Here is a 16,673-nt window from a genome sequence, read left to right as displayed (position 1 = left end):
TTACATGGGTGTCATAGCTTGTCACATGATCAAAGATGAAAGTTAATCACATGGGGCAAAAGCCCCAAAATTTCCCTTTTTTTGATTCTTTTAAAAACAATAACTACAAACAGTTTAACAGTATGAACATCAAAAAGACATAAGCCATGGTGATCAGAAGAAATGCCTTAGGAGAAGCAAGTTTCAAGGTTGAAATGGATGGTGTCACAATGGAACAAGTAGATAGCATTTGTCCCAAATAGACAAACTTAGCAGAAGATGGTTGATGTGATACCGAAGTCAGAAGAAGGATAGAGATATACAGAAGTAATTTTGTGGCGACGTATTAACAATGAGAGCATGGAAGCAGAGCTAGCTTTTAATGAGGAAAAACCGCATGTTACATTCTATCGATTTTTCTCTATGCCTCAGAAACCAGGACAACAAATAAAGATCTGTGGAAGGAAGTGGAGGCCTTTGAAATTTGGATGCTAAGACATAGGCTTAAACTTCTATCTATGCACCATAAGAAATTGTAAGAGCAAAAAGAACTGTTTAGAAAGTGACATCCAAAAAAGATGCCCACGTTTTGACCATTTGACCAGAGCTGAAGAGCTACAGAGATCTCCACCAGACAGAAGCGTGGAGGACAGCACAAAGAGGAGTTGACTTGGATGCAGTTGGATGATGAATTTCATATAGTGCTTGCAGACTAGCCAAAGTGGATGTGTGAGGAACTCTTAAGATAAATGTGTGTGACATACATCGACAGCAGATTTCCTGGTAGGGGTATCTACAAACTGAGAAAGAGAGAGATAAAAGATTAGATCTGGATTTTCATAACTCTAAGTTCTTCTATTGCAGGGCATTGCTGTGCTTCTGATCGATATTCTTGGTCACTTTTTGGAAACTCTGAATGGATGAAGATAAATACTGAAATTATGTCGAGCTTTTAATAATAAAGAAGTACATAATATGTTAATGGAAATCTGTTTTATTTGGATAACTTGGACTTTGCTTATCTTTCTTTTAAGATCTCGTTTAAGCTCAGATGCTGAGAAGGAATCCATTGCAATGTTTGGAAGAAACCTTCGACAGCTTCTTTTGATTAATCCTGTTCGTGGGCAGGTTCTGATGGGAATTGATCCTGGTTTTCGGCATGGCTGTAAAATATCAATCATTTCAGCTACAAGTAGGTTTCTCTCTTTGCTTTGGAGTGATTTGATATGGCCATGTATGGATATATATAAATGCAGCATTTATACTGTTTAGCATAGGTTACAATGTATTAACACATAACTTACAACCTTTAAGAAGTTCCTAAGGATACAGAATGGCCCGGTGACTCCCTTGAACATAATACACCATGGCTATTATTTGCTTTTGCAACTTATCTTGCGCTGCATTTGGATTTTCACTGTTAGGATCCTTGTGAGGAAACCGTAAACCAAAATAACCAAATTTACCAAACACTCAGTCACCAACCCAATTTCACTTTTTGTATCTTTTACTTTAACGAATCAACACCAATGCAAATTAAACATGAATTAACAGGCAAATTATATTTTAGATGAAAAGGTCAATTTCACTTTCAATAGACGATGAAATAAAAAATGTATTGTACAACTACAAGGAACCACATTATTCTCTGCAGACCTATGGCATCACATTCAGTTTATAAGTTCTCTAACATGGCCCCTGGTACATAGGATCTCTCACTTCTCCACTCTGTTGATTCAGCCCTCGCGACACGTTCATTTGCAGCCATATACCCAAATGGCACACTCCTGCAGAACCTCCTTAACTAGGTTCACGACAGTGTTCATGGCACATGTTGCTCAGGGCCTCCTTTATCTGAATCCTCTAATAAACCCTGTTAAACTATTTGGTTGGCTCTGACAAAACTGAATTGACAAAACTGAATTAGCAGCAGTAACATTGACCACTTCACAATCCCTGCCTTCAGCTTTCTGTCTTGCTTAACTTGACACACACACACACACACACACACACATGCACATGTAAGCACATGCGCACACACACACATGTATATGCAAGCACACGCCCATTGTAAATGTCCCTTCTCTGTTCTTCCATTTGCTGCAGCTCTCTTATAGCTCTGGCCATAGTCTTTCTTATATTAACTTCCTCCTTGTTGGTATTGTATTGCTTCCAGGTCAAGCGACACCAGGTCACATGGAGCAGTATTACTTATTTGAGAAAAAATACTGTTAGTCCCTTTGCAATTGATGCAAACTCTGTCATTTTGAAACATTCGATTTCCCAGACATTTTTTAAAAGATTGCAAATTTTCTTTACTGCCCTTCTTCTGGGTCAAAGATTGTCGCAACTGTCATTAACATGTCGAGTCAGTACTAGCTGCTTCATCACTCATTGGGATCAATCAACTCAGCATTAATAAGGGATCTTCCTATAATATGTAGCCCAGGACCATCTAGTATGGTATAATTTGCCTGCTGAGCCTTTGAGGTGCCCCAGCTATGCTTCAATAACTTAATGTTGATGTTCTTCTAAATTTCTATCTCCATCACCTTTGGCACTGTAAACATAACATGTTTTAAAATTGTATTTTTTGATAACCATTGATGGTTTGAGAATGAGACTGCTTGTTGGCACTGCTGAGGTTTCTTTTTATGCTAACATGTAATGTGAAAGTGCTGGAAGTTAGGAATTCAAGCAAAATTCATGGCAAGTTATTAAAATATTGTTACAAATAACTAATCTTATGATTCATGTTTTAAGAGTACAAATTTTAATTTGGGGATTGAAATTTTTAAATGCAAGATAAATCAAACCACATGTCTGATAAATAAACCTAAAGTAATTGTTAATAAAAGTTTATTTATTAGTGTCACAAGTAGGCTTACATTAACACTGCAATGAGGTTACTGCGAAAATCCCCCAGTTGCCACACTCTGGTGCTTGTTTAGGCACACTGAGAGAAAATTTAGCATAGCCAATACACCTAACCTGCACATCTTTGGACTGTGGGAGGAAACCGGAGCACCCGGAGGAAACCCATGCAGACATGGGGAGACGGTGCAGACTCCGCACAAACAGTGACTCAAGCTGGGAATTGAACCCGGGTGCCTGGCGCTGTGAGGCAGCAGTGCTTGCCACTGTGCCAACAGGGTTTTGCAGGGTTTAATAAGGTCATGGTGGGAAGCATTGGCAACTAAACAAAGGGCTAGCTCTCTGAGCTTCTTGGTGGAAATGGGATGTCTAGAGCTGTCTCAATAAGGGGCTTAAATTATTCCTACTGTTTCCCAGAGCAAAGGGAAGGTTTGGGAATAGGTAATAATTAGTTTAAATCTCTACCTTGGACGTCTCGGGGGTGTCATGTTGACGGAGGAATAGATTGCAGGGAGGAGTGTTTTTGGTTTTGAGTTTTGGCTGTGTGATTGTTCACCGAAGCAGTTGATGTCAGCATGGGATCAGTTTTGTGACAAGCAGAGAGAGAATCTGCCTGGAGCTGTAGATCATTGGAAGAGGCTATTAGTAACTTGGACCGTTTTCTGATTTGAAGTCACTAAGCAGGAATGCAGTGAAGCTCATGCTTGAACTGGGGAGCCTGCAATCGTGAGGTGTTGAAGGAGAATTGGAGGGTTTGCCTAGCCGGATACTAACGGAAGAAATCTCTGCGTTCAGGGAGGGGCACAGATCAGCTAGATTGTCAATATATTTTCCCAAAGGTAGGGGAGTCTAAAACTAGAGGGCATAGGTTTAAGGTGAGAGGAGAGAGATACAAAAGTGTTCAGAGGGGCAATTTTTTCACACAGAGGGTAGTGAGTGTCTGGAACAAGCTGCCAGAGGTAGTAGTAGAGGTGGATACAATTTTGTCTTTTAAAAAGCATTTAGACAGTTACATGGGTAAGATGGGTATAGAGGGATATGGGCCAAATGTGGGCAATTGGGATTAGCTTAGGAGTTTTTTTAAAAAGAGTGGCATGGACAAGTTGGGCCAAAGGGCCTGTTTCCATGCTGTAAACCTCTATGACTAAAAGCAGGGACACTGAGGTGTATAAAAGGAATTTCTGGGAGCTGTGGCATACCTTGGGTTTGGTCCCAGAAGTAAGGAACCCTCAAGATCCTGTAAAGTACAAGTTTCTACAACACATGGACTGCAGTGGTTCAAGATAGCAGCACACCAGCACCTTCTCGAGGGCAATTAGGATTGTCAATAAATGCTGGCCCAGCCAGTGTTATTCACATCACATGAATGAATTTAAATAAAAGATCACTCTTGGGTGAAAATCCAAGTAGAACAGGGGTATCCTGTTGAGATTTTCAAATTTATGAAATAGCGCTTTGCTTAGTAGCCCTTGCTTTGTTTAACTCTTATATAGTAAACTGTGAAATCCTGTGGCGTAATTCTTTCAGTTCATAACTGGGAGATGGAATTCCTTTTTTAAAAGTTACTGATGACTACTGAGATCATAAACAATATGTACTTGTAGAAAATTCTAACTTTAATTCCTGTTTCCAAGATTGGAAATTAAATCTGCTTACAAACATTGATGTATCAAAGCACTTTGTGAATTTCAGAGTTTCAAAAAAATTTAAATATGCAGTAATTGTGGATTCTTTCTATTTGTTCACTGGTTTGAACAGAATGCTCTGAAAAGGCTACACACAAACCAACTAGGCACAACCCGCTTGAGAATTGTTTAAACCCTCTGTATAATAAGTTTTACGTTCAACTGATACCCTATGAAGTATTTCCAAGATAATACATATAAAAGGGTGACTATACAGCAAAATCTACCACTAAGATAACTTAATACTGAAGGTTTTATGCCAAAAAGTAAATATCTGAAATGTTATGATTACCAAAGATGTGCATAATGCATGTGGATGCGTCTTTAACAGCTGTAGTTTAAACCTTATATCCCAGAAATGCACTGATCTGCTCAGTCACTGAAAAGCAGTCAGAGTTGCTACTCATTGAAGATAGGCAAAGCGTGTTTATGCTTCAACTGCTGTTCTTCAAATGGGCTTTCTTTCAAGAGAATACTCCGTTTTTTCCTGCAGTATTTCTTTAGTGTTTTAATCTAATTTTGGAGTTGAGATTATTTGAAACCTCTTAAGCTTTGTAAACATGGTTCGCATCCATCGTCATTCAAACCCATTGCTCACATCAGTAATAGTCTTGTAATCGCTCCCAGACGTCCATTATTCTGTTTTTTATTGCAGTAATGCAAGCACTAAAATTTAATCTGGTTTTAAAAATCTCTCTAAATTGAGTAATGCCTGGAAAGTAGTCTATTCAGTCCAAAAGTTTCAAAAATAACACATGTTTTGGCTGCATTATGTGATACAATCTGCATTTATGCAATATGTTTCATGTAGAAAAGCATCCCACAGCACTTTAGAGTGAGCAGAGAAGGGAATGGGTATTGATCCAGGGTCCAAGAGTTGAAGACATAATCAAAAGTTTAGTTTAGAAGGTTTTATAGCTTGAAAGAACTAATTCGGCAGAGGAATTTTCACGGCTAAGGTCCAAAGATTAAGGCCACTGCAGCTCTCGATGTAGCTAAGAATGAATGTATGGAGGGAAGGAAGATGCATCGAAGTCCAAGGTTGAACAAGCAAAGGAGGGAATGTAAGACTGGAGGAGATTGAAAGGAAATTGTTGCTGAGGATGTCTGACTTGTATTGGGACAGTTAGGACGGGAGCCACATACAGGTGGTAGATGACCACCATGTGGTGACCTGATTAGAGACCGCTCTCCAATTGGAAAAGATCAGGGTCTAGTCAAAAGGCTTGTGAGCACAGCAGGAAGGAGGGAGGGAGAGAAAGATTGGGACATAGCTGACAGTGGGTCTGAAGATCATGGCCACAGAGACAGATCCCAGCCGCAGACTTTCTTGCAGGTCTGGGGAAGCATTCCTGCTCCTCTTGACTCATTAGTGACATCTCCTCTGATTTTTATTTTGTTGTGTACCCCTGATCAGTTTACATTTGCAATACCCTTAATTTTTTGCGAGACCTTGCACTGTTGGTATTTTAAAGGACAAGATTTGCGTGCAGCCTGCGCAGTAACTTCAGAGTTGCCGAATGGTCGTGTCTCTGCGCTCCTTCGAGGGAACATTCCCCACAAATAATGCTCTTTAAAATGCTTGCATTCTGCAGCTGGCAGCTCCTCCCCTTAGCTACTGAATTTCTCATTTCTCCAGCCACGTAACCCTTTAAGGTATCCTCGCTCTTCCAATTCTGACCTTTTGCGCATCCCCAATTTTAGTTGCGGCACCATTGGTAGCCGTGCTTTCAGTTGCCTGCTCCCTAGTTTCTAGCTTTTCCTTCTTAAACCTATGTTTTATTACATTAAAGACATTATTGTAAATCGAGATAGTTATTGATGAGCCCTGAGAAAACTAGCTGTCCAGTGTTAAATTCAAATGGCCGCCAAGCGTAAAGTGGAACGTAACCTAATTTAAAGGTTATAATCACAGTCCTGCCTGTCCAGAGTGGGTTACTCAGGTGCCCAAACCCATTGCAGTTAAAACAGAGGTTTGTGCTGGTTTGAGGCCAGATTTCACTTATTTACCAACTTAACCCCCAACTTCCACCCCTTTGTATTGGGGTGTAAAATTACCCCCAGCGAATTAGTCAATTCAAATACAACTATGCTGTGGAGTTTGTTCAAATAGTGGCCCTGCATTTAAAAAATTTTCAAATTTGATTTGTTACAGACACTTATTTTAGAAGGGATTTACCAGCCATGTTCAAATTGGGTACTCTGCCCAACTTCTAAGAGCGCATGCAGGCCAGCATGTATTTGCGGAAGAACAAATTAAAATAAAACATTCTATTATAGATCAATGCGGCATTTCTAATTTTTCTTTAACTTACTTGGAAATAAAGGATTATGACAATTACTACAAATATTTTTTTATTCTTTCATGGGATGTGGGCATCGCTGGCTGGGCTAGCATTTGTGCTCATCCCTAATTGCCCTTGAGGGGGCATTTAAGAGTCAACCACATTTCTGTGGATCTGGAATCACATGTAGGGCAGACCAGGTAAGGACAGAAATGGGGAGAAACTTTGGAACTTGGGAGTAAACGTACGGAAGAGGTGGACAGATTTTTAATTAGTTTGGGTTTTAAGGGCTATGGTGAATGAGCAGAAAAGTGAAATGAGGTCGAGATGAAATCAGCCATGATCGTATTAAATGACAGAGAAGGCTCAAGGGGCTAAATTGCTTATTCCTGCTCCTAGTTCTTATGATTCTTATTAATCCCTTCCCGGAAACGTAGTGAACCAGAAGGGTTTCTGCGACAACCGATGATGGTTTTGTGGTCATCATTAGACTTCCAGATTTTTAAAATCCAATTCAAATTTCACCATCTACTGTGGTGGGATTTGAACCAGGGTCCTCAGTGTATTACCCTCGGTCTCTGGAATATTAGTCTAGTGACAATACCACTATGCCACTCCCTCCCCCTAAAACCAATTATTTAACCAATATAACTTTTTTCCCCAAGATTTGATGCTTTCTGCAGCGGATTGCTCTTTTACAAACTCTAAATAGCAAATTGCACCATGAAATTAATGCACTGATGCTTGTTTTGATATAATGAATTCAGTAGCTTTGGATGTTTGGAAACATATGTCATCCTATTCACAAAATGATTTGATCTTTCATTAACCATCCTGCTATCGTTTTAGGCCAAATACTTCATACTGATGTGATTTACATACTTGGTCAAGGAGCGCAGCGTGAAGCTGAAAAGATAAGGCATTTGCTTCATAAATACAGGTGTGACAGCTGTACCTTGCATCTAACATTGCTACACCTAATTTTGTGATGTGATTTTCAAATGAATGAAGTAATGAATGTTTTTTTGGCATAGATATTAAATAATGCATGTAATAAGCAAAAGGTATCCATTTTATCTGATTATCTTATTTCGATTTTGTATGGTGAAACAAATAAGGAGTAAAATCACGTCTAAATTTAATAAAGCAAAATAGTGAAAGTTCATTCGTGGTGATTTCCAATGAAATATAAATTTGATCTGACCCAGACACACTAAGTCATGTTGTTTAAGATAAGTATTGTGCCAAAAATATTCAGAAGACCACTTATGTCTGAATAAGTGATCGTTTTATATTAGAAGCCAATGTCCTTGACCTGATTGGAGATAAATTTGGCTAAAGTACTTTATAAATTTATATTAGGACAGCAGTCCTTTATTTTGTGTTTGAAGATTTGATTCTTTTTGGGTGAAGATCCTTTTAAAAGTGTCAGGCAAATGGGCTATCTGTAGTTTCCAGAAGAATACGTTTTAACTTTAATGAAACCTTTGTGATATAATTAAGATATGAATATCTTTAATGGGTTCAATGCTGCATATGTATTTTTTGCACGAGAAAGAAGAGAAAAGAACTTACTTGGGAAAAGTTCAGGAAGGAGAATTCCTTTCTTTTGGTCTTTAAGGAAGCTTGTAGGCTATCCATACTCCCTAACTGTCATTTGTTGTCATTGTTATAGATGATGTATATATGTTTTTAAGTATTTTCCTACATTGGACTAAATTATAATGGTTGCCAAGGGTGTATGCAGTTCAAATATGGAGTATTTGTAGGTGTTGGTATTCTGGAAACTAATTCACAGAAGAAGACCAGAGGCACTTAAAACCATGAAGAGTGTAACCAAGCCATTTTACACTAATACCTTTGGTAAATATGTGTGCCTATCCTCACTCTGTCTTAAATTGACAATCCCTTTATTTTCAGTGGGTTAATTGAATTTTTAATCTACAACACTTGAGTTAATGGGGAGAAACCCATTTACCCTGAAATTCAAACCGCACACCATTCTTTGGAATCCAAATGTAATATATCACAGTTCATGAGATTGAACACAAGTTTTTACAGTGTAAGAAAACAAAAGAGTTCAACTACATCGGCACTTGATCAATCCTTCAGAGCAAAATGAGCAGTTAATCATCTTGACAGCGTATTCTTTTGTAGAAACAGTCTGCAGAAAAAATGTACGTGATTGAAAATATTTCTTTGCAGAGACCATGCAACTGTGATTTTCTTTTCCTGTTTTTTGTAAGTGAACTCAATTTTTAAGCATAAGTTCCAGAATAATGAAAGGACCTTCAAATGTTGTTAATTTACAGTTTCAAGTTATATCCCAGTAATCTAATTATATAAATTTAATATATGTTGATCTGCAAAGATTTCAGTCATTTGAGGAGGAAGCCGACCAGAAACTTCTTGGAACAATGAGGGATAGGCAATAAATGTGGTTTTGCCAGTCTTGCCTATATATCAAGAACAAACAAAAAATTAATTACATACAATGTGTCTAGGTTAGAGTGGAAAATAATTGAACAGGGAACTTAATCATCAATATTTGAAAATGAATGATACAATAAATTGAGATACGTTTCAGACTTTCGGCATTGGAGCTTCAAACAATTCATACACTTCCAATAAATTAGTTGGTAAGGTGCAATTTTATTTGATAACTGGCTCTGAAAATATCACGACAACTTTTTTATTTTATACAAGAAGCCAAAATGACAGTCGCAAAGTTATGCTTTGAAGCAAATTTTTCAACAAGTTGTTTAGGAAGAAATGTAGGGTGCACATAATAATTCCAACTAATTCAGTGGAAAGGTCAAGTGATCAGATGAAATTTGAAGTCTTTTCATGTAGTACTTAAACTTTTCTCAAAAGAAAATAGACTAAGAAATTTTCACTTTGTTGATTGAGTGGAGAAATATTTTAATTTTTGGTTGCACTCTGAATTTGGAAATAGAACTGTTTGCATTTTTTTTCTTCTGCCTAAAGCTGTTCGACCGTTGTTATTGGTAATGGAACTGCTTGCAGGGAAACAGAATCTTTCTTCGCTGACCTGATTAGTAGGAAATATTTTGCCCCACTGGACGTTGTCTACTGGTAAGCGCTCTTCAGTTTTCTTCTTCATTATCATGTTTGTCATTAGAACTGATATGCTTCGTTCAAAGCAAAACTTGTTTGTCAAGATCTGCAGGCTATAGGTTGACTGATGCCTCTGATGGGATGAATATTGTGTAGATGCACTTAAATCAATTTATAAAAGGGTTTTATGATGATGGTGAGGAGTTGCTAAAAAGTGGGAAATTTTACCCATTGACAAAGACGTCTGTTTCAGACTACAAGTAGTAGACCATCAAATTCTTGAAAATTGATCACAGCTGACAGGAAAAAAATAAATGTTCTGAGACCCTTGGCACTCGTTTTCCTGCCGACTGTGTTGGGCAGGTTAAAGCCAGCAGCTGAAACCAACTGCAGCGTGAATAAGTGGAAAACGCGAGTGCAGTCCTATGCTTTGAATGTATTTTGATGTAGATCACAGCTTACTTTTCAAACTCCTGCAAACTTGGAAAATGAGGACAAATGCTGACAATCAGGAATGTTTTTGTGCAGTGCTATGAATATTCAACTAGTATACACAAACAAAATTTATCATCAAGCTAAAGATGATATTAGGAGGACCATTAAAAGCTTAGTGTAAGTGGTCTGCTGAGGGAGAGGAAATTCCAGAGCTTTGGGTTTTGATAGCTAAAGGTATACCTGCCAATGAGGGCGCAAAGGAGTGAGGGAGGAAGTTCCAGATATCAGGAGGATGTTCCAGATATCAGGAGGATTGTGTCTGAATGAATTTATACGTAAGAACGAGAGTTTTAATTTAAAGACCTTGGACTGGGATCCAGGACTGATGGGTGAGCAGGACTTGATGCAGAATATGATAATGGCAGTAGAGTTTTGGAGGAGCCCAAGTTTATGGAAGTTCAGAGACCGGAGAGGAGAGAATTAGAATAGCTTGGGTTTGCAGGACAAAGCCTGGATGAAGCTTTCTGCAGCAAATGAGTTGAGACAGGAGCGGCTACAGATGATGTACGGTGGCACAGTGGTTAGCACTGCTGCCTCACAACGCCAGGGACCCAGGTTTGATTCCCACCTCTGTCTGTGTGGAGTTTGCACATTCTCCCCATGTCTCTGTAGGTTTCCTCTGGGTGCTCTGGTTTCCTCCCAGGGTCCAAAGATGTGCAGGTTAGGTGGATTGGCCATGCTAAATTGTCCCTTAGTGTCAGGGGGATTAGCTAGGGTAAATGCATGAAGTTATGGGGATAGGGCCTGGGTGGAATTGTGATTGGTGTAGACTCGGTGGGCCAAATGGCCTCCTCCTGCACTGTAGGATTCTATGTCACAATGATAGAAGTGTGCATCCCCACCTCTGATCAGACCTAGCTTCCTTTATCAAAACTGCCTGTTGCACTAGGATCATCCTTGAGGGCAGATAATCACAGCCTTCTTTTCTTTTCTGCTGGTTATCATGGTCACCACGATTGAGATAATTGGTATATCTGCTTCTGGTGCTTTCCCATGACATTCTGACTTTAAACTTTCATCTCTCTATAGTTTTTTCCAGCACTCCTATGCCATCCTTGGTACTTCTTGTTGATGAGACCTACGTCATATCCTCTTCACCTCTATTAAACTGACTGCCCAAATTCCCTTCTTTGCTTTCATGTTCGCTGATTATAACTGGCTTCCCCTTGTCAACTACTGTTGTAAACTTTTTCAGAATTATTATAATCAAGTTTCACCTCAACTGAAATCCATCTATGCACTTTATCTTTGCCACCTATTGCTCAAACTCCGACCTACCTGGATATACTCTTCTTGTCCCCACTACCAACACTACCTGTTCGGAGGATGCTGAGCCAAAGTGTGGTACTCGTCCCCAATTGCAAGAAGCAATTATATACTGAAACATCAGGGGTGCATCTGAGATTTCTTTGCAGTAAATAGATTCTCAAAAATCCATTGCATTTAGTGGAAATTTTGTACTGCATACTTTTGAATTTATAAACTCAAGTACGTCTGCGATAGTTTATGTTGTAATTGATAAAATCTCATATTTAAAACCATTTCTCAGAATTAAACCAGATTTAAAAGAAAGCTAAACTGGCCTTGGCGTTGATGGAAGTAAAGTTCGTGCCTGTTCACTGTTTCTGTGATATACCTCACTGTACTCCGAGCAGGGTAGGGAATGAATTCATCCTATTTAGTCGCTCTACGGGAAACCTGGAATCATATTCCTAAGCAATGGAAATAAAAACATATATGCGAGATGGTGCATGCATTGACAAAAGGGAAATATTTCTTTCGCGGCAAAGAGGAAAAGGTGCAGAAAAATATTTAGAGGGACTAAGGACCCCCAAGTACTCTAAATTATAGATCTATCAAAATTGATTTATTGTGACATCTGTTTTAACTTTACACTGAATTCCACAAAAGTTTTAGAAGCAGAATTTTAGTTTTTTAAAACTTCCTATCTTTCCCTCTTCTCGTGCTGTTATTATGTTGTACAGCTTTCAAACATAAATATCGTCACGTGTGGAAAAAATCAAAGTGTGAATAAAACAGGAAAGGCATTTCGGGGGAGAGATGTGTAAATGAATTATTTAAATTAAGTATAGTGGTGAAAAAGAGGCCATAAGAAACTGATACTTTTTGAGTTTATAAATACCATCTGGACTTTATTTGACACTAATCACAAATGAAAAACAAATATTTCTTACTGTGCCTTTTAGTGATGATTGTTCTCCTGCTCTTATGTGTTCCAGTCCAACATAAATAATATAAAGATTTTTTTTCATAGCTTCTCTACCGGATCCTTCGTTATTGACTGGGATTTGTATTGGGCTTCTGCCCAGTGCAAATTTCATCTAGTCATGAGGTTTTCTGTAACAAATCGTTATCCGTTGCCAACACCAGTATAGATTTTGACTGTTTTTTATTAGCTTTATCTGTTCAAGCCAAGGGTGCAGCGTACTATAACTGAAGCAGATGTCTCGAATGATCATTTTTATTCATTGTTTTCATTAGACAGACTAATCGTGAACCCTCAAATGGGCGTACAGGTCTGAGAATACCCAGCGTTAAAACATGGTCAAACACTTGCTAGATTTGAAGTTCAGAAATGTGAGCATTTTGTTTTGAGGGTTCAACGAATTTCAAGCCGCATCTAAGCTGTTGCACATACAGTAGCTATGCTGCTGTATCTACTCTTAAAGATTCTATTAAACCTTTAAAACAAATCTCAAATTTTATACATTCCAGCTGAGGTGTTTGTTATTTTTCTGCGCCAACTGTTTGTGTTCTTGATATGAATTAGTCTCCTTCAGTTGCACTATTCACAGTAAATACTAACAATCTCTTTGTTGTAGGCACAGTGTAAGGAATTGGGCTGCTTTGGTCACAGATCAGTTTGAGTGCTCATTTTAAAAAGCCCTTTGAATTGTAAAATATAGCATTCATGTTGATGTTGAATATCCTCATCAGTCCATTATAATAAAAATATTGAGATTCAATTTCAATAGAATCAATTGGATGTCTTAATCCTTTAACTGAAAGGGAAATGTAAATCATAGCATTGTGCTCAGAAATAATGCCTCACATTCTCTATTCCCGGGTGTTGCTGAATTTCCAGTGTTCGAATTCTTATAAAGTTGGGATCCATCTTCATTCCCAACAGCAGTTTAAAAATTATGGAATTCAGGATTGACATACTTTTGAACTGCTTTTAGCTCGACTATGTTATGCCAAATAATACTGGGAAAAAACATTTGTTTCTGCCTTTGATGTCCCTACTTGTATTTAACGTCCAGTTGACTGCTTTAATTCATAGAATTTTGTGTCTTTTATGGATTCTAAGTCCCTAATAGCTGTTGTACTGAAATAGCTTGGAGGATTGACTTGCTTACCAAATTTGTGTTCACCCCACGGTAAACCCTTGTCTCCTCTCTCCTGTACCCCATGCTGTTATTAACGCCACTTCAAACTCATCAACTGTATTGCACTTTTGAGTTGGGTTGGTTTCCTCCGATAGAGGAAAGGGGGGACGGTTGAATGGCAAGCCAAACTTTTAGCTGTCTTTGAGTCTTTCAAGTTTTCTTTTGAGGGACATTGGCCATACTGGATGTTTTAAACGTGGAAAGAAAGTTTCTTTCTGCCTGAGCTGTTGTAGGACACAGTTGTTAGCAAGAAGATTGATGAACTCACTGATGCTGTTTTGTAAGGCACTTGATGATCAAATAGGACAGCACTTAAGAAACATAATTGTGACTAAAAATGTTGTCAAGTCTCGCCATTATTACTGGGCAAAATGGACAGCAACTTCAGACATCTGCACCTGTGCAAAAAAATGTGGAAATCCAGAAGCTGCTGTCCGAAAATCCTGTTTCTCAGAGGATGAGCTGTTGCAGTTTTTGCGGATGGAATCTACATGGATATCACTGTGAATGAAACTAAATATCTACTATTACTGCACAAATGACTTTCAATCAGGAGTGACTGCATTTCGTCTGACGGAATAAGTGATAATTACTGCTGAGCAATCCCTCTGGCCTAAATGTTTTATTTTACAAGTGTGGAGTCTTATTCCCTGAAAATTAATGTTAGAGATTTTAAATAAATAAAAATTAGGATTAAAGAATTCCATTTAGTTTCTCCCTTAATGCCACATAAATAGAATCATAGAATCCCTACAATGCAGAAGGAGGCCATTCAGCTCATCAGGTCTACACCGACCACAATCCCACCCAGACCCCATTCCCGTAACCCCACATATTTACCTTGCTAATCCCCTGACACTAAGGGACAATTTACAATGGCCAATCAACCTAACCTGCACATCTTTGGACTGAGAGGAAACCGGAGCACTTGGAGGAAACCCACGCAGACACGGGGAGAATGTGCAAACTCCACACAGACAGTGACTCAAGGCCGGAATTGAACCCAGGTCCCTGGCGCACTGTGAGGCAGCAGTGCTAACCACTGTGCCCCCGTGCTGTCCTAAAAATGTGCCAATCTATATTTTGTTTTCCGTACAATGATTTAAATATAATTTACAATTCCTGTTCTTTACTGCTTGCTTTGCCATCTGTGAGGATTCTCAATCTGATTGGTTGATCAGCCTCACTGTTCCTTGACCTTTTAATAGATGTCCTGTCGAGGGTGCTGAATTCGGAGTGTCAGAAAAGAGGAAACCTGCGCCCACAGTTTATTGGCAACTTTTTTCAAGGTGAAGGGTGAGGGACATTCCTTAGCTGCTGCTTGCAAAATCTGGACAATTATAATCGGGGATTTTTTTTAAAATTGCCCGTTGCCTCAGGAGTTCATGATCAAGATAAGAGGGTATATTTAATCTGTTGTTCGTGTATTGAACAACTCTCTTTTTAATAAAACTATTTGTTTATGTCGAACTCATTAAAAGATTTGAGAAGACGGCGTCATGACAGGTGAAAGTTAACAGAAAACTGGCAAAATCAATTTGCCTTTTTAAAGGTGAGGACAAAATGCGCTTGGGTTCAATATTAAATAAAATTTACAGTGTTCCTTCTCCATCCAGAAACCCTATAACCCTTTGCTTAATCCCCTTTATTATCCACGCACTTTCATCTCTATCATCTGTTCTCAGCTGGCCTAAACTAGCTGGCATCTGTCTACCTGTTGACCCATTTTTACGACCTTTTTTAAATACCTGTTTTGGTTTGGCTCCGCCCATGTGCTTCTCATGTTATGTTTGAGTTTTTTTTCTTCTGCATCACTGCCTGTTAGGTATGGTTAACATTCGGTTCCACATTTTGATAATTGAGCCTCAAGGACACGGGGCTGTGAAAACAGCAGGTCTGGTTGCAGAAATGAAAGTAGTTCAATGGCACCCGTATTATTTACCTGATTGGCACATTGAACCTGTGGCATTCATTTTCTATTCAAACAGCATTAATCTGTATTTCATCAGGTACCTGCCATGCTGTAACTTTAGATGCGTCCTTGAGACTCGGATTACTCTTTTGAGTTGCCATTATTTTTATTAATGTACCATGAAAGAAGTACACTAAAGAGAGTCAACATCAAAGACTCCTTTTAAAAGGAAATGGCTGATGTGAATCCCTTGGTATTAAATGTTGTCTGTCAAATGATTTGGCTATATTGCATCCTTTCGCAAATCCTTGAAAAAGAATTAATTGCAGGTGTTCCTGGGGATTACAGTATTTTCAAAAAGTTGGAAAAATTGGAACTAGTTAGGATGAAATGCGTTATGGTCCATCATTGAAGGACATGGATTTATTTTTGCAGTTGTACATGGGTTAATTGCCTGATTTCACTATCCGAGTGTAGGTACAGCTTGGAGACAAAGCATTTCTTCAAAGGATTCTGCCTTTTAGCTAACTGTTTCACTGAGGAGAAAGGGAAGTTCTGTTTTTTAATGTAATAAGTTTATTACACATTAACCTTTCATTGTATGTTGAAATCACATCAAGACTTGCCTTTTCTCTATTCAACTGTATAGAGAAACGACTATTAAAAGGTAAGTGGCAAAAAACATTCTTACCGTTTTGCATGGTTGTAGTATATTGCAACACCTTAAACTGTCTCCTTAAATAGGAATACATTTTAACGGCGCAGAATGTTTGTTTTTATCTTTGTGGTGATATGAAATACACCACACAATGTGTTTTTATCAACTGTCTTGGTTTGTGTCACTGGAGATCATGCTGACAGGCTGCTGAGGTTTGATTACAATAAGGATGAGGTTGAATGGTTCAGGGTTTAGACCTGCATGATTCTGCCTGGGGACAGCAATCAGAAAGAATGA

At 38.6% G+C, this 16,673-nt stretch overlaps 1 protein-coding gene across 1 annotated transcript in view; it reads left to right on the top strand.

Moving 5' to 3' along the window:
- The window catches only part of srbd1 (S1 RNA binding domain 1), a 257,149-nt gene that overhangs the window by 63,156 nt on the left and 177,320 nt on the right, over positions 1 to 16,673 (top strand). The window contains exons 13-15 of the mRNA XM_078229680.1: positions 1,014 to 1,171; positions 7,673 to 7,763; positions 9,812 to 9,919. Of these exons, the coding sequence (XP_078085806.1) occupies positions 1,014 to 1,171; positions 7,673 to 7,763; positions 9,812 to 9,919 (357 nt within the window). The remainder of the gene's footprint in view (positions 1 to 1,013; positions 1,172 to 7,672; positions 7,764 to 9,811; positions 9,920 to 16,673) is intronic.

The sequence above is a fragment of the Mustelus asterias genome, chromosome 15 (genome assembly GCF_964213995.1).
Source record: "Mustelus asterias chromosome 15, sMusAst1.hap1.1, whole genome shotgun sequence".
NCBI lineage: Eukaryota > Metazoa > Chordata > Chondrichthyes > Carcharhiniformes > Triakidae > Mustelus > Mustelus asterias.
The sequence above is the reverse complement of the archived record's forward strand: the minus strand, read 5'-3'. Positions and strand labels throughout refer to the sequence as shown.